Source organism: Geotrypetes seraphini, chromosome 1, assembly GCF_902459505.1.
Source record: "Geotrypetes seraphini chromosome 1, aGeoSer1.1, whole genome shotgun sequence".
NCBI lineage: Eukaryota > Metazoa > Chordata > Amphibia > Gymnophiona > Dermophiidae > Geotrypetes > Geotrypetes seraphini.
Window position 1 is genome coordinate 50,490,832 of NC_047084.1, and position 25,988 is coordinate 50,516,819.

Consider the following 25,988-nt stretch of genomic DNA (forward strand, 5'->3'; position numbering starts at 1 on the left):
CAAACATCAGGCATACACTGGGTGACGATCAGCTCTCCCTAGTAGAATGGTGAGTGCTGGCTGGACCATCTTCCAGCACTATATGTCAAATCTTTGTCTCATCATTATCAAGTTTTCTCGGCAGAATACAGAAGTAGATTGCCAGATCTTTCCTTTCTTCTGCACAGTATAAATTTGATGTTTCGCCATTGTTGCATCAAACGCAATCCTCCAACTCCAACTGCCTATCTGCTGCTGCTGCTGCCTAGATGGGTGGTACATTGTTAGTCTGGCAACTCCACTGAAACTGTCCACCTTGGGAGACCCTGCTGGTAGTGAAATGGAAGATTTGGTTTATACCTTCGATAATCTTCTTTCTGTTAGTCCCTGGAGGATTCCATATGCTAGGCATTCAATCCCAACCCGCAATCCGTGAGTTGCAGAAATCCACAAACTTTTCTGAGCACAAGCTCCACCCCCTTAGCCTGAGAGCTAGCAAAAATATCCAGTTAAGTCTCAATCCCAAGTAATATACCTGAACAAATCCATGACAAGTGGGTATGGGTAGTATCCCCAGCAACATAAGTAATTCTTGAACTGGTTTGCTCTGCAAAATATTAACAAGCGATAAATAGGCACAAGGACAACTCAGAAAAACATTGGAGGGAACTAACCAACTGTGTGCAATGAGCACCCGAAGAAAGGCCTTCGATAATTTGGATACTCAAACTCCCCACAGGATCTGGCAACTGGCTGGAAAATCTTCAAGCCTGTAAGGAGAGCAACCGTGGCAGAAAAGAGCAGGCTACACCAAACAACTGAGTGCACAGAGAGGGCGGGTCATATGGAATCCTAAAGGGACTAACAGAAAGAAGATTATCAAAGGTATAAACCTAATCTTCCATTCTGTTACGTCCCTTCCGGATTCCATACGCTGGGTGACGTACCAAAGCAATGGCAACGTCTAGGGAGAGACATTAGAGCCTGCCCTCAACACAGATGTTTCATAAAGCAGCATCAGAATGAGCCAGCATATCCACTCGGTAAAAACTATGAAAAGAGGACCAAGTAGCTGCCATGCAAAGTTCATCAGCATGAAACGCATGAGATTTCGCCCACAACATAGCCACACTTCTAGTCGACTGTGCATTATGCGAAATCAGCAGCTGTTTGCCACGGGCGATGGAACTCACGGAAATGGCCATTCAAATCCATCGAGTGATTGCATTCTTGGCTGACGGCTGACCATGGCGAGGTGCAGCAGTCAGGACAAATAGGCGATCGGAGAGCCGGAAATCATTAGTCCTCTCCAAACAGTGTAGCAAGACTTTCCTGACAACCGACTTGCACAAGATCCGATCCTTTCACTCAGAGCCTACCGCAGGAAAAGCAGACAAACTTCCTGCTTGACATGAAGACAGAAACTACTTTCGGTAAAAAGGAAGGAAGGTACAGTACAGAGAAAACTCCAACATCTGGAAAACAGAAAAAGGACGCCCTGCACGAAAGAGCCTTAAGCACTGAAAAACATTGTGCCAAGATAACGGTGGCTAGAAAGTCAGTCTTGACAGTCAGATCCAGAAGAGAAGCATCCTTCAGTGGATCGAATGAAGCCTCTTCAAGGCCCTGCAGAATGATGGTAAGATTCCATGAGGGGAAAGACAATGCGAGGGAGGTTGCAAACAAAGTGCTCCTCCCAGAAACCTGGATACAGCTGGATGAGCAGTAACTAACTAGTGCCTCTACACGCTCTAAAGCATGAAAGGTCTGCAACCTGAACTTTAAGGGAGGCCAGTGCTAAACCTGTTTCTAGGCCCACCGAAAGAAAAACCAGGACCACCAAAAAGGGAGCCCCTCTTAGGCTCCATGTAACTCTTAGCACACCACTATTGAAAAGCCTTCCAGGCTTTGACATAAGATGCCATAGCAGAGGGTTTCATCAAGCACAAAAAAGTCAATAACTACATCCGAAAAATCACTTCATCAAAGCTGAGCACTCAAGAGCCATGCCATAAGACCAAAGCGCTGTGGATTCTCCATGGACACCGGCCCCTGAGAAAATATTGATGAAGAGGGGACCGGAGTCTCTCAACTCACCAAAGATAGATGAGATCCACATACCATGAGTGATGAAGCCTGATCTGGGCTGGGATGCACTGCTATCCAGCAGAGGACCTGAAAGGCCAGAGGTCGCGGAGGGAACATTACTGGAGCTCATGAGCCAGCCAGGGCCAAACCAAGGCATCCGGCCCTAGCTTCCCTAGCGCCCGGCCTTCAAGTTCTCTGCCAAAGCCAACAAGTCCCTCTAGGGCTGACCCTATCTCTGATTCGGCGCCAATCCAGCTTAATTAATGTCTACATTCAACAGATTAGGGGCTGGGGAGTCCAACCCAAATAATTTTGAATCAAATCGAGGGGTTGAGGCAGAAATAGAAGTTAGAAAAAAAAGATAAAGTTTTTAAAATCCAAGATGACCCCATCACAAATTCACACCAAAAGCAAACAAAAACCAAAAATAAAAAAATAACGATTTGGGGTCTGGAGAAGTGAGGGACCTGAACCCTACCCTCAAAAACTGTGAAAAACAACTTTAAAATCGCTTTATAAGCTACCCCCGAAATGCCCATAAGAAATAACAAAAGATTAGGTTCCTTACTTCTGCTAATCTTCTTTCTTGTAAATCTCCTCTGGAGGCTGAATGGTCGGTTAGGTAATCAATCACTATCAGCCTTGAGCTGCAGGGACTTACAATCAGTGTAGTTTCTCCCTCTAGTGGTCATATCCCTGCACTCCACCTGGACCCCAGTTGGTACCAAAGCCATGAATATCTAGAACAAGCAGGAAAGACCAGAATAAAATGAGAGAGGGCTGCGGGGACTCCCCACTACATATCAATTCTGCTCATAAAAAAAAGTCAAAACAATAAGGGCCCGAAGGCCAAATGTTGCATAACATGTAGTTTGAACAGGAACACATTTACAAAAACAGCTTAACTCTGAAAAAGAAAAATGGAAACACAGCCTGAAGGTCATAAGGGGCCCACCACCCAGGGACCCCTCTAACCCCACAAACCTTACTAACTGATAAGTAACAAGGATGGGATTCTCAGCTAGGATGATCAAAGACAGAAATCCAGCTTACCTGTTACTGGCAGGAAACCTGCGAATCAGACAGAAAAAAAGGGCGGGTCGTTCAGCCTCCAGAGGAGATTTACAAGAAAAATTAGCAGAGGTAAGAAACCTAATCTTTCGTTCTTGTACAATTCCTCTGGAGGCTGAACAGTTGGGATGTATCAGAGCAGTCCCAAAACATCAGGGACGGCCAAATGAGCTCACCACCAGGACCAATGCCCCAAAAGCTGCATCATGCTTAGCTGCCACATCAAGCTGGTAAAACTTGGTAAACATATGAAGAGAGGCCCAAGTGGCTACCCTACAAATCTCTTCAGGCGAGACCACATGTGATTCTGCCCACGAGAAGCCATTCCTCTGGTAGAGTGAGCCTGTCTTTTCAAAGGGGAGGCATTTTCCCTGCTGACACATAAGCAGCAGAAATAGCCACATGGATCCATCTACAGACGATAGCCTTGTAAACAAACAGATGGTCCGACATATGGAAGTCATTCGTGGCCTCCAGGTATCTCAAAAGGAGACACCACACATCTAGAGACAGCAAAACACAGTCCTTTGATTTGAAGCCCGACTGAACAAAGGCAGGCAGCCAAACTTCCCGATTGACATGGAATGAGGAAACCACTTTCGGAAGAAAAGGCGGCACTGTCCTCAAACTAACCGCAGTCTCCGTGATGCGGAGAAAGATCTCTGCTCGAGAGAGCCTGAAGCTCTAATACTCTCCGTGCAGAGATCACCGCAATGAGGAAAACTGTCTTGATGGTAAGATCTTTGAGAGAGATCCCATCCAGAGGTTCATAGAGCGGACAAGCCAGTGAGTGAAGAACCAGATTCTGATTCCACATAGGACAAGGCTGTTGCAAGGGATGCCTCAGCCTCCCCGCCTCTCCCCCTGCAAGAAGCGGACAACGTCCGGGTGAGAGTAGAGGGACCCAAACTTGAAAGTCCCGCAATCTGAACACGGAGAGAAGAAACTGCCAGACCCTTCCTGAGGCCTGCCTGCAGAAGTCCAGAACATGCGCCACTGAAGGGGCCAAAGGATCCGCATGAACCCCGTCACACCTAGCCTGAAAGCAACTCCAGGCTTTCACATAGGCTGACACGGTGGATTTCCTCTTGCTCTGAAGGAGTAGCGATGACTGCAGATGAGTAGCCCCTAACTGTCAATGACGCGCGCTCAAGCGCCAGGCTGTAAGACCAAAGCGGTCCGAATCTTGAAGCGCTATGGAGCTCTGCCAATGGCAAGGGAGACGCAGACCCCTCTCCAAGCTCAACTGCACGCCTGCCTACCAAGGTCTTCTGGGCCAACCCAGGGCCACCAGGATTACCGGACCCATGTGAGAGGCCACCCAGCGCAGGACACGCCCTATCATAGGCCACAGGGAAAAGACATAGGAGTTCCACCTCGGGCCAAGTTTGAACCAGAGCATCGAACCCTTCGCTGCCGACCTACCTACAGTGGCTGAAAAATCTGTCGCCTTCCAGTGCCCGGAGAACACCATCAGATTGAAAGTTGGACGGCCCCACCATCGAATTATGGACTTGAACGCGAGCCTGGACAGGGACCATTCTCCTGGGTCCAGAATCTGTCGACTTAGAAAGTCTGCCTGAACGTTGTCTACGCCAGTCAAATGAGCCACGGACAAGGCCTCCAGATATTTTTCCGCCTAGATTTGCAAACTGCTCCCCAACCGGATAGACTTGCGTCTGTTGTCAGGGTCACCCAGACTAAGACTCACAGAGGAAGTCCCTTGTCCACAGTAACAGTGTTCCGCTACCACAGCTGCTGCTGCAGGCCACTGCCAACCAAGGCAATTTCACCCCCCAGCGAATCCTGCTGAGGATTCCATTGATTCAAAAAGGACAATTGAAGAGGACGGAGGCGAGCTCTGGCCCACAGAATCACATCTATGGTCACCATCATGAGACCCAAGACCTGCAGATACTGCCAGGCCGTTGGAGCTTGAACCTCCAACATGGCCCGAATGGTACTCCAAAGCTTGAGCTTCCTGGATTCTGGCAGAAACACCTGGTTCCAGCCCGTGTAGAACCGGACTCCCAGGTACTCCAAGTCCTGCGTTGGCTCGTGGTGGCTCTTCTTCAGGCTGATCACCCAGCAAAGACTCTCCAGCAAAAGCATCACTTGGAGAACCGCCTTGTGGCTTTCTTCCAGCGAGGGAGCTCAGATCAGCCAGTTGTCCAGGTATGGATGTATTAGCACACCCTGTGAGTGCAGGTGGGCAACTACTACCACCATGACTTTGGTGAAGGATCTGGGTGCGTACGCCAGCACGAAGGGCAGAGCCGTGAACTGGAAGTGCCTCCCGAGCACGTGAAATCTCAGAAACCTTTTATGTTTCAGAAATATCAGGATGTGGAGGTATGCTTCCATGAGATCCAAGGAAGCCAAAAACTGCCCGGTCGCCATTGCTGCCACAACTGAATGCACCGTTTCCATTTGGAAACGTGGAACTCGCAGGAACACATTCACTGCCTTCAGGTCCAGAATAGGTCTCCAATCTTCAGAGCCTTTGTTTGGCACAATGAAGTATATTGAGAATCTCCCTGAGCCCAAGTCATCTTTTGGAACAGATTCTATGGCTGCCAGGAAGAAATCCTGCGGAGGCCGGAAAAACTGTAGTCTAAGTCCCTCCCTGAGCACTTCGAGGACCCACTAGTCCGAAGTCACCCTCTGCCATTCTGGAAGATAGGCTGAAAGCGCCCCTCCCCCCCTATCCAAGGGAGAGATGCCAGAGGTTTGGCATCAGAATTTCTTCTTGGGAGGGGCAGGACGACGATTGCTGGAAGACTGTTGTCGTGCTGGACCTCCAAAGCAAGGTCTGGAGGGAGCTCTGAAATACTGTCCCGTTGCCGAGGGGCCTGGCATACTGATGAGGGCACTGGTAGGGACAAAAATTTGGCCGTCCCAAATCCCTGGATGGATGAGATTTAGACCTAGGTACCACCTTAGGCTTGCAGTCCTGAACACTGGCCAAGAGGTCATCCAAACAAGAGCGAACCTTTACAAGGCAACCTGCTCAGCGTAGCCTTAGATGAAGAATCACCTGGCCACCGGCGAATCCACAGCATTCGCTGGGAAGAGACTGAATACGCTCCAAGTTTAACAAAAACTTTCATAATGTCAGAGGGCATCAGCCAAATAATTTACCCCGGAGACTAGAAGTCAAGGTCCAGAAGGACACCTCCTCAGGATCCTGGCGGAGCTTAGTGTGACACGCCCAGGCCACAAAAGAAGTGGCCACCGCAGCTCTCACTCCTACTGCAGCGGATCAAAAAGATGCTAGAGGACAAAATCCACTTTCCTGTCCTGAACATCCTTCAGGACAACCCCTCCATCAGAGGGTAAAGAAGAACACTTAGGGCTAGATTCACAAAGCAAACCGATCATGTACTGATCGGTTTGCGACCCCTTTACTATCAAATTTCCATCTGGCCTGATTCACTCCTGCGATCCGCTTCTAATCCATGCATGCAAATGAGGTGAAACACATTCAAAGTAGGCTGGGACACGATTCACAACACCAAATTTCCGATCCGACTGGGCCGGCCGATCACTTGAAGAAGCGACTGCTGGGGCACCAGTCGAAAACGTCTTTCTGACTGGAAGCCCTGCAATCTCTCCTGCCTGCTCGCCCCGAATGCTGCCCTGCTCTGCCCCGATCTTCCCCGAATCTCTCCTGCTGCATTGCCATTCTCCTGCCCTTCCCTGAAGCTCTCCTACCGCATCGCGATCTGTTTGAAAACGAACTGTTGAAGCCTTTTCAGGCAGACACACTGTCAAAACTTTTAAATTGCAGGACTCGCTGTTCATTTTCGCAGTCTAGCCTTTTTTTTTTTTTTATAATAGAGACAAATGGCTAGGCGTGCTCCTCTCCCCAGCAAAGCTGCAGGTCTGCTTTAAAGTTTCATGTATGGACGGGATTCACGGAAGATGCCTGGATCAACAGGGTCTAAGCATGTCAGTTCTATTTAATGTAGTCCCAGCCCCCCCCCCCCCATGTATTAAGGCAGGTTTTAGAGGAGTGCTGATCAGACGGGCATCGACAATTGGTCTGCGCATGCATGGGGGTCACTATAGAGCGATCCATGCAGGCAGATGGGGGCATTCCTCTGATCGCCCCATCTGCATATTTTTAGTTCCTGAATTCATTGGACCTACCCGGATCGGGCCCGATCAGGCAGGTTAGTGAATCCAGGCCTTAGTGACCTAAGCCACAGCCGAATCCACCTTCGGCGGGACCAGTTGCTTGGTGAACTCCGAGGCCATGGGATACAACTTCGCCATGGCCCTAGCACACTTAAGGGGACCCTCCAGGGACTCCCAGACCTCTAAGAGCATTCCCACCAAATCCGGATTGTCTGGAAAGGAGGTAGATAGTAGAGGCTTATCATTCATGACTGAACATTCTACCGCTTGTTTTGAATTAAGGTTCAGTATCCTCAGTGACTCAAATAATATCAGGCAGGCGGCTAATCTTAAAGAGCCAGCACACTGCCTTATCATCCTCAAGGTCTCGGAACCCACTGCTCTGGGGATCACCAAGATCCACTAGGTTAGCCTTATCTGCGGACGCCGCTGAAGATGTAAGTGACAACAATGGCATAGAAACTGAAGCAATGAATGGAACAGCCTGTCTGCTTTCCAGAGCCCCAGCAACAAAAAATAGTGACATGCTGGAATCCAGAGGATGAACAGCTGTACAGGATTCTGAGTGGAAGGAGCAGTCATAGATCTTTTGCACATAAAAGCCTGATACATCATATCCATAAATTCCGGGGTAAAATAGTCACCAGCAGCAAGAGCCACTCTGCGGGACTCAGATTTGGAATGCTTAGCAGACTTTTCCCCGGAACTGCGCTTATATTTTGTGGAAGTGCCATCCGTGCCCAATTTAGGTGTCCTGGATGTAGTAATCATGTCTCCGGTGAAATTGGAGAAGGTAGGATCTCTTCAGAGGAGAGCACTGAATTTGTGCATTGCTCACACCCCTCACGGGCCACAACTCACACGATGCACAGCTGTGAATCCGGCAGCCATCCGCTTTTATGGCACTTATGGCACTTATGGCAAGAATCCATGCCATCCTGTCCTGAGGAGGCCATCTGTGAAGTTTGGAGAGAGAACGAATATATACTTTAGAAAGTTTTAATAAAAATCCAAGATGGCCACTGCGGGTGCCAATTTTGCCCTAAAACGGCCCGGGAAAATTGCAGGGAACCTTGAAAAACAGCGATTTAATAATTTTAGAGGTGGGGGAGGGGGGTCAAGATATGCAGGGAAAACACCCAAAACCCCAATTTCAGCATCCCTCAAAATCGCCAAACTTGAGCGCACACAGACACCACAGAGACATGTGCTGCAACAGAAATCAATGGCAAGCCAGCTGCACATAGAGCAAAGAGATCAGTACCTCAGGAGCTGGAAAACTGGATTTTGGATCTTCTGACCAGCTCACCTTCCCCGTCACCTCAGATAGCAACAACCAGAACTCCTCAGGAAATTTAGGGAAGATACGCACCTCCACGGAACCGAGTAGCCTGCGTTCTACTCCTTAGCGGATGAACCCGGGGCGAGATGGCTCCCGATCCTGGAGACTCGATCTGACCTGCAGGCTGTTTAGAGGGTTTACTGCAGTTTTGCTAACAGAGCACCCCCCAGAAGCAGACATCAAAGGATCTCTCCAAAGGGTAGATTTACAGCACTAGGGGAAGAACCACGTCAAAGAACCAATTAAAGAACAAATTAAAGTGACCAAAAATTGAAAGAAATCACGAGCAGAAGAGACAAGATCCCTGCAGCTAGGCTGCAGGAACTAGACTGGGGTTCTAGGTGGAGTGAAATGATATGACCACTAGAGGGAGAGACTACAATTTGATTGAGTCCCTGCAGCTCAAGGCTGATAGTGATTGATTACTCGACTGACTGTTCAGCCTCCAGAGGAATTGTACAAGATTGAAAGAGATTTACTCACAGTAATGAAGTGCCAGATTGTCAGCAGCATTAAATAGCATTAGATTGTAGGAAAAGGATTTACTGCCTCAGAAATAGCTCCAAATGGACCAGACTTGAAATCTTCAGACTGTCAGCCGGTCAGACAGACTATGACCTCTGTGCTCACAGATATTCATCCACATGATTGGAGGCGGGAAAGGTAGCCTGCGCCTTGAAAACTTGGGTGGTGTTTTGCTTGAAACCCATAACAAGGTCACAGGCAAGAAGACTCCCAAGGGAAGGGACCCCGAGTCTAGAAATGGTGGCATACAGCAGGCTAGACCTACAGATACACCAGAATTTCTCTGTGAAGCAGCATAGAAACATAGAACTTAACGGCAGAAAAGGGCCACGGCCCATCTAGTCTGCCCACACTAATGGCCCACCCCCACTGCAGGACTGCATCCTTTCCTCTGACAGGGGACCACCGGGAAGGGGTCTCAAGGCACTGAAGCCACCAAGAAAATTAACTAAGTAAAAAAGAAGCAGAGAAACTGCAAAAGACTTCTGCACAGATTGCTTGCAGGAACTAACTGGATACGCTTGCTAGCTCTCAGGCTAAGGGGTGGAGTTCAGGATATAAAACAGCAAATTTCTCCAAAATTAGCTCTTGGTTAAAAGAAAATATGCTTGAACTCAACATTGAAAAAACAAACTGTGTTCTGTTTCCCACCACGGATAGGATTAAGAAGCTCCTCCCTATCTGCATTGAATCCAAAAATGGAAAAGAAGATCAAGTTATTGGGTATCATACTTGATAATAAACTCACTTTCTATGATTAGATAAGTGCAGTTATACAGAAATGTTTTTATAAACTAAAAACTATACGCTCAATTTTGTCTCTCCTAGATCCCCCTTCTCTCAATATCCTCATTCATTCCTTTATTATCCCTCATATCAACTACATAAGAACATAAGAAATGCTGCTGCTGGGTCAGACCAGTGGTCCATCCTGCCCAGCAGTCCGCTCACGCGGCGGCCCTCAGGTCAAAGACCAGTGCTCCTCACCTGCGTACATTCCAGTTTAGCAGGAACTTGTCCAACTTTGTCTTGAAACCCTGGAGGGTGTTTTCCCCTATAACACACTCCAGAAGAGCGTTCCAGCTTTCCACCACTCTCTGGGTGAAGAAGAATTTCCTTACATTTGTACGGAATCTATCCCCTTTCAACTTTAGAGAGTGCCTTCTCGTTCTCCCTACCTTGGAGAGGGTGAACAGTCTGTCTCTCTTAAAGTCTATTCCCTTCAGTATTTTGAACATTTTAATCAAGTCCCCTCTCAGTCTCCTCTTTTCAAGGGAGAAGAGGCCTAGTTTTTCCAATCTCTCACTGTACGGCAACTCCTCCAGCCCCTTAACCATTTTAGTCGCTCTTCTCTGGACCCTTTCGAGTAGTCCTTCTTCATGTATGTCGATCAGTGCTTGGCACAGTATTCCAGGTGAGGGCGTACCATGGCCCGGTACAGCGGCATGATGACCCTCTCCAATCTGTTCATGATCCCCTTCTTAATCATTCCTAGCATTCTGTTCGCCCTTTTTGCCACCGCCTCACATTCTGCAGACGGCTTCATTGACTTGTCGATCAGAACTCCCAAGTCTCTTTCCTGGGAGGTCTCTCCAAGTACCGCCCCGGACATCCTGTATTCGTGCATGAGGTTTTTGTTCACAACATGCATCACTTTACACTTAGCCACGTTGAACCTCATTTACCATGTCGATGCCCATTTCTCAAGCATATGTCACGTTGCAGATTTTCACAATCCCCCTGTGTCTTCACTACTCTGAATAACTCCGTATCGTCCGCAAATTTAATCACCTCACTCATCGTACCAATGTCCAGATCGTTTATAAAGATGTTGAAGATCACGGGTCCAAGCACCGAGCCCTGCGGCACTCCACTGTTGACGCTCTTCCAGTCTGAGTATTGTCCATTTACCCCCACTCTCTGTTTCCTATGCTCCAGCCAGTTTTTGATCCATGTAAGTATTTCACCCTCGATTCCATGACTTGCAATTTTCCGAAGTAATCGTTCATGCGGAACCTTGTCAAACGCCTTCTGAAAATCCAGATATAAAATGTTGACGGGGTCGCCCTTGTCTATCTGCCCGTTTACTCCCTTGATAAAGTGCAGCAAGTTCGTCAGACAAGATCTGCCTTTGCTGAAACCATGCTGGCTGGTCCTCAGACTATGTCCGTCAAGGTGATCAATGATGCGGTCCTTTATCAGCGCCTCGACCATCTTTCCCGGTACCGAGGTTAGATTCACCGGTCTGTAGTTTCCCAGATCTCCCCTTGAATCCTTTAAGATCGACATAACATTTTCCACCTTCCATTCTTCCGGAATCTTTCCCGATTTGATCAACAGGTTGGCATACTAGTTGAAGCAGTTCAGCTATAGTCCCTTTCAGTTCTTTGATGACCCTCGGATGGATGCCATCCGGTCCTGGGGATTTATCGCTCTTTAGCCTATCAGTCTGCCTGTATACCTCTTCTAGACTGACCGTCAGCCCTGTCAGTTTCCCGTCTTCATTTCCAGCATAGAGCCTGGTGGGTTCCGGTATGTTGCGTATATCCTCTTCGGTAAATACAAATGCAAAAAATGTGTTCAGTTTGTCGGCAATTTCTTTATCTTCCTTTAGCACTCCCTTTATTCCACGGTCATCCAACGGACCCACAGCTTCCTTCGCGGGTCGTTCCTCCTTAATGTATCGAAATAATGGCTTGAAGTTTTTCGCCTCCTTGGCTATTTTTTCCTTGTAGTCTCTTTTGGCCCCTTTAACTGTCTTATAGCATCTGCGTTGATGTTGGTTGTGCTTATTCCAGTTTTTGACCTTTTCCATTCCTTAAATGAAGTTTCCTTGTCTCTGATTGCTTCCTTCACCTCTACAGTGAGCCACACCGGTTATTTGTTCTTTTTCCTCTTGGATCTTTTGTTGATACACAGTATATGTAGATTTTGTGCCTCGGTGACTGTGTCCTTAAAAAGGGACCAAGCTTGCTCTAGTGTTTTTACAGTGTTTATCCGCTTCTTAATCTTCTTCTCCACCATGAGTCTCATCTCTTTGTAATTTCCCTTGCGGAAGTTCAGAGCCATGGCCACCGTTCTGGACCGGTGTTTCCCCCTGCATCCAGGTTGAAGTGGATCATATTGTGATCGCTGCTTCCCAGCATTCCCTCGACTTCTACACCTTGTGCCAGTCCTTGCAGTCCATTCAGAATTAAGTCCAGAATTGCATTTCCTCTTGTATTTTCCTTGACAAGTTGTTCCAGGAAGCAATCACATACAGCATCTAGGAACTTGGTCTCCCTAGCGCAGCCAGAGGTGCCTAGGTTCCAGTCTACCCCCAGTGTACCAAGGTATTACACTGAAAGAAATTTATCCTCTCCAAATACAGTACTTCAGAACACTGTGATAAATCTACAAAGTGAAAAAATTTAACCATGTTACTCTTCTTCTCTGTGATGCTCCATTCTAGTCTCCGAGATCCTTGCATGTTTTAACAGAAGTTTTTTGACTATATATGTTTTCATTGATTTTACTGTAAACTGTTTAGAAAACCTTGATAGACGGTATATCAAGTGCAAAATATATTTGAAACTTGAGCTTGTGGATTTCTGCAACTCCCAGATTGCAAGTTGGGATTGAAGAGAAAACCAAAAAAACTCTGTGGAGTGACGATGTTCCTAAATGGACTTTATTTGAAAGTGTCAAAGTTCCAAAGGTATACAGAAATCATCCACATAAAAGCTTTAAAGGACCTAGTCTGCTAGGGATACAGGACCCAACACGGTCCGTGTTTCGACAAAATGTCTTCTTCAGGGGTACCTGGGGGTCCTATAAAGTGAATACGTGAGAAACAATTGTGTGGTGAGCCGGAAGTGAGTTGGGATTGAACACATGGCATATAGAATCCGGAAAGGACGCAACAGAACTATCAAGATGTGTGCATGTCCCAATGGCATGATAAGCTCATGTCGAGCATAGATGATTGGAAAATGCCTTTGCGAAAAGAATACAATGTCCTGGCTTCTCTGCCTGGAGAAGAGGAAGCACAAGACTGAGCCACATGATCGTTTCAGGGGAGATTCCACAACTAATGAATGATGCTGAAGTTCTATCAAAGCCTAGACACTTCTAAATTCTATATATTGTGTCTATCTTTTTAGGACTGATGAAATTCTCCCAGTTCTTAAATAATTCTTTCATGACTTTTATGCAAAAGTACCTTAATGCATTTGTTTGGTGGTGCCTTTATTAATGGTCCTTATACTATCTCACACCATGCTTCAGTATTTTACAAAACCTTTCAATCAAACTCCAAAGGTTTTAGCAGAGGAACTCAAACTAATCTGGGAAAAGGATACTGGAGAGCACATATCTGAAGCTCCATGGCATCTAATCTAGTTCCTTGGTCCAAGGACCTCTTTCAGCCTCAATTACTCAATCAATGTATTTTTTTTGTACCATAGAGCCATTTGGACTCCAGAAAACCTAAGCTAACTGGCTCTTCCTTCTCTGACTTATGCTGGTCCTGCCAGAAGCATATTGGCATGCCAGTTCATCTTATAGAGGCATAACAATGTACAAGTCTTCTGGACAACTCAACTGTTGCTGCATTTTTGATCATGGTTCGATTCAGCAGTGGGTGAAAAGGGGAATGAACGGACTGGCCAATATGGCTATCACACTTGGAGAAAGTATCCAGACAGTAGTGTGAGGTAAACATATGAACCGAGGACCAACGTCAGAGAGAAGGCTTCTGGTTCAGGTGCAGGATGTGCAAGGTGCACTTAGTACTATTATGGAGGTCATGTCTGGGGTGGAGACTGGGTAGAGATGGGCAGGGTCTGGCCCACAACTTAGCCCAATGTTCTTCAACCGCTGGTCCACGGACCGATGCCGGTCCACAGAATAATTCTTTTATTTCTGCCGGTCCATAGGTGTAAAAAGGTTGAAAAACACTACTCTACACCAACCTTCTTTTCTTGGTTGGTGTAGAGCAGTGTTTTTCAACCTTTTTAGAGGTAACAATGTGAGCACTGGTTAAGAGTGGACTCAAGTAGTAGAGGCCACATTTCTTTCCAAGCAACTGAACTAAAAGTCATTTTTCTCCTTGTTCTGAGTTACTACATTAAAGATTTGCTTAAGAATTTAGAGTCTGTCCGCGTTTCTCGATAAATCATCACTAAATATCTTAATACATTCTCTAGTCATTTCTAAAATTGACTATTGCAACGCCCTATACAAAGGGATTACCTTAAAAGAAATACGTAGACTACAAATTCTCCAAAACACTGCAATAAAAATTATGAAAAGAAAAAAATTTGATCATGTAACCTCACTGTTAAAAGAAAATCATTGGTTACCAGTAAACCATAGAATTACTTACTAAATAGCTTTACTCAACATAAAATATTAGTAAATAAAGCCCCAGCATTTTTAGAAAGATTTCTAATTCCATACACTCCTGTAAAATCTCTAAGATTAGAAGAAAAATCTGTTAGTAATTCCCTCATTAAAAATCATCTATTCAAGGAGGGAAATGATCTTTTTTGTTACAGCTCCTCAAATTTGGAACTTGCTTCCTTTCAAAATAAGAGAAGAAAAATTATTTAACAAGTTCAAAGGCCTACTAAAATGTTGGCTGTTTAAGGACGCCTTTAACTGACCCAATTAAAATCACATGACCTCATTCTGGAATATATCTGGACAAGGAACACTGTTAAGTAGAAATTAAGTGGGTAACGTTTCCTAACCTTTTGTCTCTTTACCCATCCTTTATTTATTTTCAAATTGTATTTACACCATTTTTTTTAGCCCCCCCCTGAACTGCATCTTTATGTTATAACTGTTTTAATGTGTCTTTGTTTGTTGGAGTTTTTTTTCTTAATCTTTGTAAATTGCATTGATTTGGATATTGCGATCATATCAAATATTTTAAATAAACTTGAAACTTGAAAACTTGATGCCCGTAGGAGCCACTGCCCGTGGCTTTGTGCACTGAATCAGTTAGGAAGAGGGAGATGGCTCGAAGATAACGCCGCATCGATCACACCGTGGACCGGCAGTTGAAAAACACTGTTTTGGGCCTGATGAACGTGCTGGCCCTGTGGACCGGCAGGAAATTTCTGTGGACTGGCACTGGTCCATGGACTGGTGGTTGAAGAACACTGGTGTAGAGTACTGTAGGAATGGAATTAAAGTGGTCTTGAAGGCATTCACTGTTAGATAAAAGCTGTTTTTTAAAATTTTCTCCAGTTTTATTTGGGCTTGATATATCACTAAAAGAAAGCTTTCAGAGAGGTATATATCATCTCTGAAGGAAAGAGAAGAGGGAGGGGCAACTAGCCCAGCATGCTTAAAAAGCAAGTGACCAAAAGGAAAAGTCCCATAAACCACAGGGAGCTGAAGCATGTGATCTAAAGGAGTCTATAACCGAGAATTACAGGATTAAATACATTTGTAGTTGAAGAACACAATCTTGTTTTTAAGGGCACAGACAAGGCATAAGCTATACAAAATAAGCAACCTCCATGAATATGTGGACAGAATAATTCTTTTCCACTCTGAAAATAATGATAAAAAACCAACAACTACACATCCCAATTAGATGTCACTATTTATCTTTTTCTGTTAGACAAACTGAGAATGTACCGTATTTTCACGCAGATAACGCGCACCCGTGTAAAACGCGCAGAAACCACGATTTTATGTACAAAAACTTTTGTATACCGCGCTCACGGGTATACCGCGCATGCAGCCCGACTGTCCTTTCGCCCGCCCCGACTCTCCTCTGGCCACCCCGACTCTCCTTTCGCCCTCCCTGACTTTCTGTGCACTGCCCCGCCTCTCCGTGCGCTGTCCCGACTCTCCGTTCACCCGCCCTGACTTTCCGTGCACTGCCCCGACTCTCCGTGCGCTGTCCCGACTCTCCGTTCACCCGCCCTGACTTTCCGTGCACTGCCTCAGGCCGCGCCCCCAGGTGGGACCTAAGGCTCCAGGGCCTATTCTGATTGGCCCACCAGTAGGCGGAGCTTTGGGACGGATGGGCCAATCCGGCCTCAATCCATCGTTGGCTGCCTGCCGGACAGGCGGGTTTGGCTCCCGTCTGTCCGGCCAACTACCAAAGGTACGGGGAAGGGGGGTGGGGGTGTCGTGGGGGTCGGCCAGGGGGGTCGCGGGTCGGCTGGGGGGGCGGTCGGAGGTTCTTGGGGGGGGGCGGTCATTGGAGGGAGGGGGGTTTACGTCGAGGGCAGGAGGGCCTGGGATCCCTCCTGCCCGTAATGTAGTGCGGGGTGGGGGTAGGGGGTCGCCGTGGCCAGGAGGGTTTGGGCTCCCTCCTGGCCCGATATTGTCGGGGAGTTGGGGAGTCGGCCGGGCAAGAGGGCTTGGGCTCCCTCTTGCTCCGATCGTGGATGCGGGTGCGGGTGGGAGCGCGTGCGAGCGGTCGTTCGGGGTGGGGGTGCGAGCGGTCCTGCTGGGGGGGGGGTGAATCGGGCGTTGGGCGGGGTGGGAACTATGTAAAAAAATTTTTGTATACCATGCTCACGCGTATAACGCGCGAGGGGTATGCGCGGTAGGTAAAAACGCATATAACGCGCGCGTTATATGCGTGAAAATACGGTAAGTCTCCTGTATCTTTTAACCAGTGCGATGCATAAAACAAAACTGCTTACCACGAGTTAGGTACTAGATAAATTGTCCCACTAGGGACTAAAAAAAAAAGTACGAGGGTTCTTCATATTTTCACGGAAAATGATTGGGGCAGAAGTGGTATGAGGGTGTGTCATAGAATGTCATGTGACTAGTCAGTCAAACAAGCTGGCTCATCACCTTATGAGAAAAAGTAATGTCATTTGCTTTTGAGATATTTAATAGTGTTTTTAAAAGAATAAAAGTGTGGAAACTTTTTGCAAAATATGTAAACTGCTTTTGTCATACCCACAGAAAGGTGGTATATCAAATCCATGACTCTTTACCTTTTTAATTTCTGGGGGAGCTTCATGAGAAAATTTATCAAATGCCTCCTAAATCTCCAGACACACTAAAATAACTAGCATTGCGAATATCTACTGGTTCATTCACATTAAGCCTTTTCAGGTTAAATAGCTTCATCAAAAAAAAAAAAGAAAAAAAAAAAAAGGTGTGAGCCTGCACACAGTACTGCGAGTATGCTAGAGTAATTGAATTATAGCTAAAATCTAGTACAAAAATTTACTGCCAGAAAATAGTTCTCACCAGCTCGATATCCAAACCCCCTTCTAGGGCTGAAACTTTTACCAAACATCTGTTTTCCATCACCATTCTCAGTGTTTCCTGCATTGAAAAAATGTTGGTTAGGCGCAAAACAAGATAGTAACAAACAGATGATCCAACTCAGTAGTTCTGAGAAGATTAAGTTATTTCTGTTAACACAGCATATGAGTCCTGACAATAGATGAACATTCCATACTTGCAAGTTGTCAGCAGAAGGATGAAATTTATATTCTTCAGTTTCACCTTTTTCTCCAGTGCTGTAGAACCCTCTTCAATTAATACCAAAGCAAATCAAACACACACATTTGAGCTACAAATGATAAAGGTGAACTAAATCTAAAATTCCTTCTCTTGGGTTCATCTTGGGGGTTAGTGCCCAAGAAAAATATCTGGGTGCCATTGTAGATACGATGAAACCTTCTGCCTAATGTGTGGCGGCCAAAAAAGCAAACAAGATGCTAGAAATTATTAGAAAAGGGATGGTAAACAAGACTAAGAATGTTATAATTCCTCGGTATCGCCCCATGGTGCGATCTCACCTGGAATATTGCGTTCAATTCTTGTCTCCTTATCTCAAGAAAGAAGACCAAAATGGTAAAGGGGATGAACTCCTCTAATATGAGGAAAGACTAAAAAGATTAGGGCTCTACAGCTTGGAAAAGAGACAGCCCAGGTTGGATTTCTGTCCCTGTGCAATAGAATGTAGTTCACGCAAACAATTCTCTATTTCACTTTTTTTTTTTTTTTTTTTTAAAGCACTAAGGTGAGTTATATTTCATTGTGCTTCATTATCTTTACTGAAGCAACAAGCAATCTTGACTTGCTTGTCATACTCCCCACCCTCATGATCTCTTAGGCTTCAGTTTACAGAGAACACATCTCATTTCCCCTCCCTCAACTGTGCTAGAGATAAGAGAATACTGGATAACCAGGGAGCTCACCATCCTATATGAAAGAGCTCAGTTTGGTTCTCTATCTCCACCTATTGGTGGATGGACATAGCTCACATCTCTCTAGATCAGGGGTGCCCACAATTTTTGGGCTTGCGAGCTACTTTTAAAATGACCAAGTCAAAATGATCTACCAACAATAAAAATTTTTAAAAAACCCCACAAAGTACACTGAAAGGCAGAGAAAATGTTAATTATCATTCATATTCCGGGTTTTTTTCAAAGAGGTCAAGGCAGATGACTCTATGCAATGTCATCTCAATAACAACCATACAAAAATAGACAAATATAACCCCTCCCTTTTTACTAAACCACATAGCAGTTTTTAGCACAGGGAGTTGCGCTGAATGCCCCACGCTGCTCTCGACGCTCATAGGCTCCCTGCGCTAAAAACCGCTATTGTGGTTTAGTAAAAGGGAGCCATAGTGCAAAATATAGACAGCAGATATAAATTCTCAAAACAGACACATTTTGATCACTAAATTGAAAATAAAATCATTTTTCCTACTTTTGTTTGATGATTTCATGAGTCTCTGGTTGCACTTTCTTCTTCTGACTTCTTCTCACTTCACACTGGCTGTACTTCTTCTGACATCTTCTGATTTCAGCCCACTCCTTCTTTCAGCCTCCTATATGCTTTCTCTCTTCCATACCTCATTCTCTCCCCCAACTTTTTCTTTCTTTCTCCCTGCCTCCTGTTCTTTCTTTCTCTCCCTCTCTCCATGCCCACTTTCTTTCTGTCTCCCTGCTTGCCCCCTTTGTTTCTTTTTCCCTGCCCTCCCCCAAGCCACTAGGTTTGCCATCGCCACCGGGGAACAGGCCTCCAAGCCATCGCCCCCCAAGCTCTGCATTCAGAAGCCTTGCACTGACCAGCATTCTGCTCCCCTTCAATTCTGATGTCGGAGAGGAAGTTCCGGGCCAGCCAGGCAGCGATTGGCTGGCCCAGAAATTCCTCTCCGATGTAAGAATTGATGTCGGGGAGAGGAATGCTGGTCAGCGTTAGGCTTCTGCAGGCCCAAATCTCTGGATCCCCAAGGCCGAGGAAAAGAAAAGAAAAAAAGCCAGTCTTCCATGAGAGCCGTTCCAGTCTCTTTTTAGCACGACACTCAACTTCCCATTTTCAGGCTCAAGACGTCAGAGCAGCAGCAGCAGCTCCGGCATTTTTGGGCTCCTCCTGCTCTCGACCGCCTTTCTCCAGTCTGGCTTGTCAATTCCGCCAGGGGCAGCCGGCGCTCAGCTCTCAAGGGTCGTGACTTCCCTAGACCTCCCTCCCGCCTTCTCCCGAAGGAAGTGACTTCATCCCCCAGTCGGAAGACGGGTTCTGGCAGTCGGGCAGGAAGGGCGCAGCAAGAATGTGTGTGCGTGGGGAACCTTGGGGAGAGGAAGGCTGATCGGCCGGCCGATTGGAACGGCAACACGAGATCGACTGGCGTTGCCTTCCCGATCGACCGGTCGATCGCGATCGACGTGTTGGGCACCCCTGCTCTAGATTAATTTGCTGCTGTTTAGGAATTTCTATTCTGCATCACTTAACAGTTCTAAATGGAATATATCACATGATTATGGCATAAATATGTCTGTATTGAAAACCACCTCAGAAAACATTAATACCTTTAAAGAAGCTCATGTAAACTAGTGCTGTCCGATTCACGATTCAAATCGATTCACCAATTCACTTAAGGTGAATCAATTAGAATCGATTTGGTTTGGCAAAAAAAAAAAAAATAAATAAATAAATAAATCGAACTCACCGATTCAAGACCCATTCACGGCATTCATGCTTTCCCTCTGCCGCTGCTACTCATCGGAGTTGTCCCCATTTAAAGTAACTTCCGGTTTTGTGAAACCGGAAGTTACATCAGAAGGACTTGGGAGTGCCAAGCGGACGTCGTGCTGGTTCTCTCCTTTGCGCCGCGAAAACATTTCTCCTCCACGCAATGCCCAGTATAAGTCTGAGAATCAGGCAGGGGGGCTGGGGAAGCTGAGAATCAAGCAGGGGGGCTGGGGATGCTGAGAATCAAGCAGGGGGGCCGGGGAAGCTGAGAATCGGGCTGGGGAAGCTGAGAATCGGGTAAGGAGGCTGGGGAAGCTGAGAATCGGACAGGGGGGCTGGTGAAAATTAGAATCGGGCTGGGGAAGCTGAGAATCGAGCAGGGGGGCTGGGGAAGCTGAGAATCGAGCAGGGGGGCAGGGGAAGCTGAGAATCGAGCAGGGGGGCTGGGGAAGCTGGGAATCGGGCTGCCCGATTCAAGTCGATTTACACAACAAAAAAAAAACGGCCTCCCGATTCATTGACTGACCCTCCCCCCCTAAAGCAGGAGTGGCAGGAGTGGGGAGGGTCAGTCGGGAAGTGGCTTCCCCGCAACAATTTACCTAATTTCAGCAGCCTGCCCTGCAGAACATCGCTAGCTCTAGTGATCTTTACAAGCTGCCATACATCGTCCGAGTTGTCTTCTCTCTGCCGCGGTCCCGCCCCTTCTCCGACATCAGAGAAGGGGCGGGACCGTGGCAGAGAGAAGACAACTTGGATGACATATGGCAGCTTGCAAAGATCGCTAAAGCCAGCGATCTTATGCAGGGCAGGCTGCTGAAATTAGGTAAATTGAATACGCAGGCCTTCAGGGGAGGGGGCCCTGGTGTAGATGTACAAGGAGGGAGGGAGGGAAGGGGGGTTCAAAGAGACGTCCATATGCCAGACTTTGGGGGGAAGAAATAAGGGATCTAAAAACAGAGGAGAGGGAGAAAGATGGTGGACAATGGGATTTAGGGATGAAAGTTAAAGAAAGGGAGAGATGCTGGATGAAAGGGTAGTTGAGAAAAGATGGATCTGTAGATGGAGATGAAGAAAAGGAAAGATGCCAGACCTCCAGGGGAGGGAAGGGAAACGGAAGGGGAGGGCAGATGGATGGTTAGCATGGAGAAAAAAAAGGAGACCCTGGCAAGCAAGCTATCGGAAGACAACCAGAGCTTGGGACCAACAAGATTTGAACAATGACCAGACAACAAAAGGTAGAAAAAATAATTTTTTCTGTTTTGTGATTACAATATGTCAGATTTGAAACATGTATCCTGCCAGAGCTTTTGTTAGACCACAAATGTGAGCTAGGAATTAACAGAGAGAGGAAAAGTCTTTTTTGTTTATTTTGTTTACACCACAGCGCCAATGTGGTTAGGAGAAGGTAAAGGGGGTGAAGAGGCTATAAAATAAACCCACCAGGATGTTTAAAAAAAAACCCACCCAATTGGGCAGGAAAAATCAAATTTTTTTTTCCTGAATCGAGCAGTACTAATGTAAACCACTCTCAATTGACTACATCCATCCAGCCCCAGAAATTGATATAGGCAATACTCCACCTCAGGCCTTCAGGGGGGTGCAGACGTTCAGGGGAGGGGGCCCTGGTGTAGATGTACACAGAGGGAGGGAGGGAAGGGGGGGATTCAAAGAGACGTGAATATGCCGGACTTTGGGGGGGGGAAGAAAAAAGGGGTCTAAAAATAGAGGAGAGGGAGAGAGATGGTGGACAATGGGATTTAGGGATGAAAGTTACAGAAAGGGAGAGATGTTGGATGAAAGGGTAGTTGAGAAAAGGTGGATCTGTAGATGGAGATAAAAAAAAGGAAAGATGCCAGACCTCCAGGAAAGGGAAGGGAAATGGAAGGGGAGGACAGAGATGGCAGTGGAACCTCGGTTTGCGAGTAACAGTTTGCGAGTGTTTTGCAAGACGAGCAAAACACTCAGCAAACTTTCATCTCGCAAACCGAGCATTGCCCCGCTAAACGAGTACTTACACTGCAGGAAGCACCACTTCAGAGAGATTCCTCTTCCATCCGCCGGCCAGCCTTCCACGTCAGGTGCCTTCTGCATGTTGGAGAGCTTCTATCTGCGCCTACAAAGCCGAGTGCCACTCCACCTGCACGTTGCGTATAACACGCACAATGTCAATCATCTGAGCACCCTCAGTATCCTGGGATGGATCCCGTCCGGTCCCATCACTTTGTCCACCTTCAATTTTTAAAGTTGTTCATAAACACTTTCCTCTGTGAACGGCGCAGAATCTACTCCATTTTCTACTGCAACTTTGTCAGACAATCTCAGTCCTTCTCTAGGTTTTTCTTCTGTGAACACAGAGCAGAAGTATTTAACACGTTTTGCTTTTTCTTCATCACTCTCCAAATATTGGTTACTAGCATCTTAATTTAGCAATTCCATTTTTCATCTTCCTCCTTTCACTGATATCTGAAAAAAATTTTGTCTCTTTTTTTTTTTTTTTTACATTTTTAGCCATTTGCTCTTCCGCCTGCACATCTCCCTCTTGGCTTCTTTCAGTTTCACCAAGTAGTCCTTTCTGTACTCTTCTTCTTGGGATTTTTTTTTTATATATATTTCAGGAATGCCAACTCTTTTGCCTTTATTTTCTCCGCCACTAGTTTAGAGAACCAAGTTGGTTTCCTTTTTCTCTTGTTTTTATTTATTTTCTTCACATAAAGTTCCGCAGCCATTTTTATGCTCCTTTCAGCTTAGACCACTGTTTTTCCATTTCTCTTATATCCTCACATCCTAACAGCTCTTTCTTCGGGTACTCTCCCATTTTATTAAAATCTGTGCGTTTGAAATCTAGGACTTTTAGTATCATGCAGCTGCCCCCCACTTTAGCCGTTATATCAAACAAAACTGTTTGATGATCGCGACTTCACAGGTAAGTACCCACTAGTACATTACATATACTCTCTCCATTTATGAGGAACAGATCCAATATCGCTTTTTCCCTCGTGGGTTCTATCACCATTTGTCTGAGCAGAGCTTCTTGAAAGGCATCCATATTCTCCCTACTTCTTTCCGATTCCGCAGACAGAACTTTCCAGTCCGCCACCAGCAGGTTGATATCTCCCAACAGCAGAACCAACTCTCTTGTTCCAAGCTTTTGGATATCCACAATCAGATCTTTATCACTTTGCCGTGAAGCAGCACAGCTATCACCACAATAGAACAGCCCCTGGCCAAGGCAGCACTCTCAAAAGACAGAAGCAAGACCAAAGGGTCCTACAAAGCGATCAGCCCCTGCGAGAGGGGGACCGAGGATAACAGGGCAAACTCAGACTCCTCTGGCCCCGCCAGAGCAGCACCAGTGTGGCAGACCATGGTAGTCTCGGCCATTCGGGAACCACCAAGAGCACGGTTCCCAGGCGTTCTGTATATGCCGCATCAGAGTGCAACCTGGAGTCAGCAAAACCTGGAGTCAGCAAAAGAACTCCCTACTGTGGGGTGGGGGGGTTTCCACCCTCGATCCCCCCTGCCAGAGGATGAAATCACCATCCTGGCAATGTCCGAGGACACTCGGACAGATCGATGACAGAGATGGGCCTGGAAAAGCAAAAGAGGCAGCCGAGACGCTTACAGTTCCAGACGAATAGTCAACCCTTCGCACCCCGAGGGAGAACATTGGCCCTATACCGGAGCAGAACTAAAGACTGCCCCCCTAGCCAGAGAGACCCATCCTATGACACAGTCACCAAATCCAAGTCCGGAACATAAGGCCCCTGGCAAGCGCCAAGGGGAGCAATCACCACATCATACAGTTGCGGGCCACCACCGACCAATGCTGGAGGCCAAGCAAAGGGTCCCATTGTGGATTCCATTGGGACAACAGAGCCTGCTGCAAGAAACATAGTCCAGCTCTGGCCTACACACCGTCCATTGATGGTCATCACCACCAGTCCCAGTACCTGGAAAATCCGCTAGGCTGGCGGGATCGGAGTCTTCAGAAGACTCTGATGACTGCCCGAATCTGAACATGATGGTAGATAGGAGGAACCCATTGTTAAAAAATTCTGAATTAGATCCAACACTAGCCCTTAATTATCATTCTGTTGCAAACATACCATTGTTAACAAAGATTTTGGAATCTATTGTTTCAAGGCAATTATCAGAATATTTGGATTAATTTTCTATACTTCTTCCATTTCAATATGGATTTCATCCAAATCATAGTACTGAGACTCTTATTTCATTGGTTGCGAAGGTTCAACATTTTGAATTTATTCATTTATCATTATTTCAACAAAATAAGCTTACTGAACAAACAAAAGTTTCCCAAACTGGACTATACAAGGAAAATAAAGTACTCATTCAAATTTCAAATACATACAAACTTTTGAATAGCCCACATTAGGGAGCGAAACAATTCACATCCATTGGGAATGGAGAATTGAAAAATTAACAACAAAATCAAATTGGTAGCTCATCTACATTTTTAAATCAGACCAGTAAATTGGGATCAATTGGAACTCTGCATTGTCACTCCCTTCCCTTCCAAAAAGAACTGCAATTGGGAAGGTTCATAAAAAAACATAGGTATTCTGATCCAAGTAAATTACACATTTACAAGGATATCGCAATTGAAATTTTGCCCCCAAACTAAACATTCACTTAATTCCAGGAATCTTTTCCTTCTTGATTGTGTCGTTCTTGAGACATCTGAGAATATATAAATCTTGCCATCCATAAAGACTTTTTTCAATCTAAAAAATAGGTGAAAAAGTGCTTCCTTGTCTTGTAGAAATACAAATGTCACTAGAAGCGTTGTTCAAAGTACAACTTCTTCTTCTGATGTCTCCAAAATTCTAGATATATTGATAGAGCTTAAGTCCACATTAGATTGAACAACTTCTGAGGAAGAAGGTTTTTTAACAGAAACCGGTATAAAGTATATTTTATGTAGAGGAGGAAGCCCTTCTTCAGGGTATTTAAAGACTTCTTTCAAAAAATTATAAAACAACTCTTTTTGGGACGTTAAGTGTTTTTGGGAAGTTCAAAATTCTTAAATTCAACTGTTTAGTATAGTTCTCCATATTTTCCATTTTCCTCAAAAGCACCAATTTGTCCTGAGTAATTAAAGTACAAGAAGACTGAACTCTTTGGACAGATTGTTCTAAGGATTTAACTTTCTCCCTGTGGACTTTTAAATCCTCTTCAAACTTTTTCATATTCACATTTTGATTTTGAACAAGTGGTAAGATTCCCAGGCATATCTTGTGGTAGGAGTCCAGATTGATTCCAGAGTAATTTCGGCAGGTCTCTCAAGAGGTTGAAGAGTTGGTAATGCCCTCTGCACTGCTGGAATTGCTGTAGGCACCTTCGGTGAAGATGATCCGGCCGGAGAGTCCTGAGGAGCCAGCAAGCCCGATAGCTCCGTAGACAGCATAGTGAAATCTCACTCCCTAACGCCGCCACTTCCCTTGCGTTCGGCTCTGCGGGAACGCCCCGGAACAAAGACGCAAAGCTGGTGATGACTCCCTGCCGTGGAAAGGTAGGCTCCGGCGGTCGGGCTACCGCCGCTCTACCTCTTCTTTTCGGCATATCAGTAGTTAAGTTCAAAAGATCAAGAAAGCACAGTTACTTACCGTAACAGGTGTTATCCAGGGACAGCAGGCAGCTATTCTCACATATGGATAACGTCATCGACGGAGCCCGGATGCGGACGCCTCACAAGCAGACTTGCTTGAAGAAATTCGACGTTTCGAGTCGCCCGCACTGCGCATGCGCGAGTGCCTTCCCGCCCAGCACAGGGCATGTCTCCTCAGTTCAGATACCTAGCAGAGAAGCCAACCAGGGGAGGAGGGTGGGTTGTGAGAAAAGCTGCCTGCTGTCCCTGGAAAACACC

The 25,988-nt window shown here is 46.1% G+C and overlaps 1 protein-coding gene across 6 annotated transcripts in view; it reads right to left on the minus strand.

Annotated features, from left to right (window-relative positions):
- Positions 1 to 25,988, minus strand: part of DDX4 (DEAD-box helicase 4) — a 340,193-nt gene that overhangs the window by 152,519 nt on the left and 161,686 nt on the right. For 5 of the 6 annotated variants that reach the window (XM_033931141.1, XM_033931180.1, XM_033931150.1 and 2 more), the window contains one exon: positions 17,360 to 17,437. The exons of the other annotated variant lie outside the window; for it this stretch is intronic. In XM_033931141.1, coding sequence (XP_033787032.1) covers positions 17,360 to 17,437 — 78 coding nt within the window. The remainder of the gene's footprint in view (positions 1 to 17,359; positions 17,438 to 25,988) is intronic. 6 annotated transcript variants of the gene reach the window in all.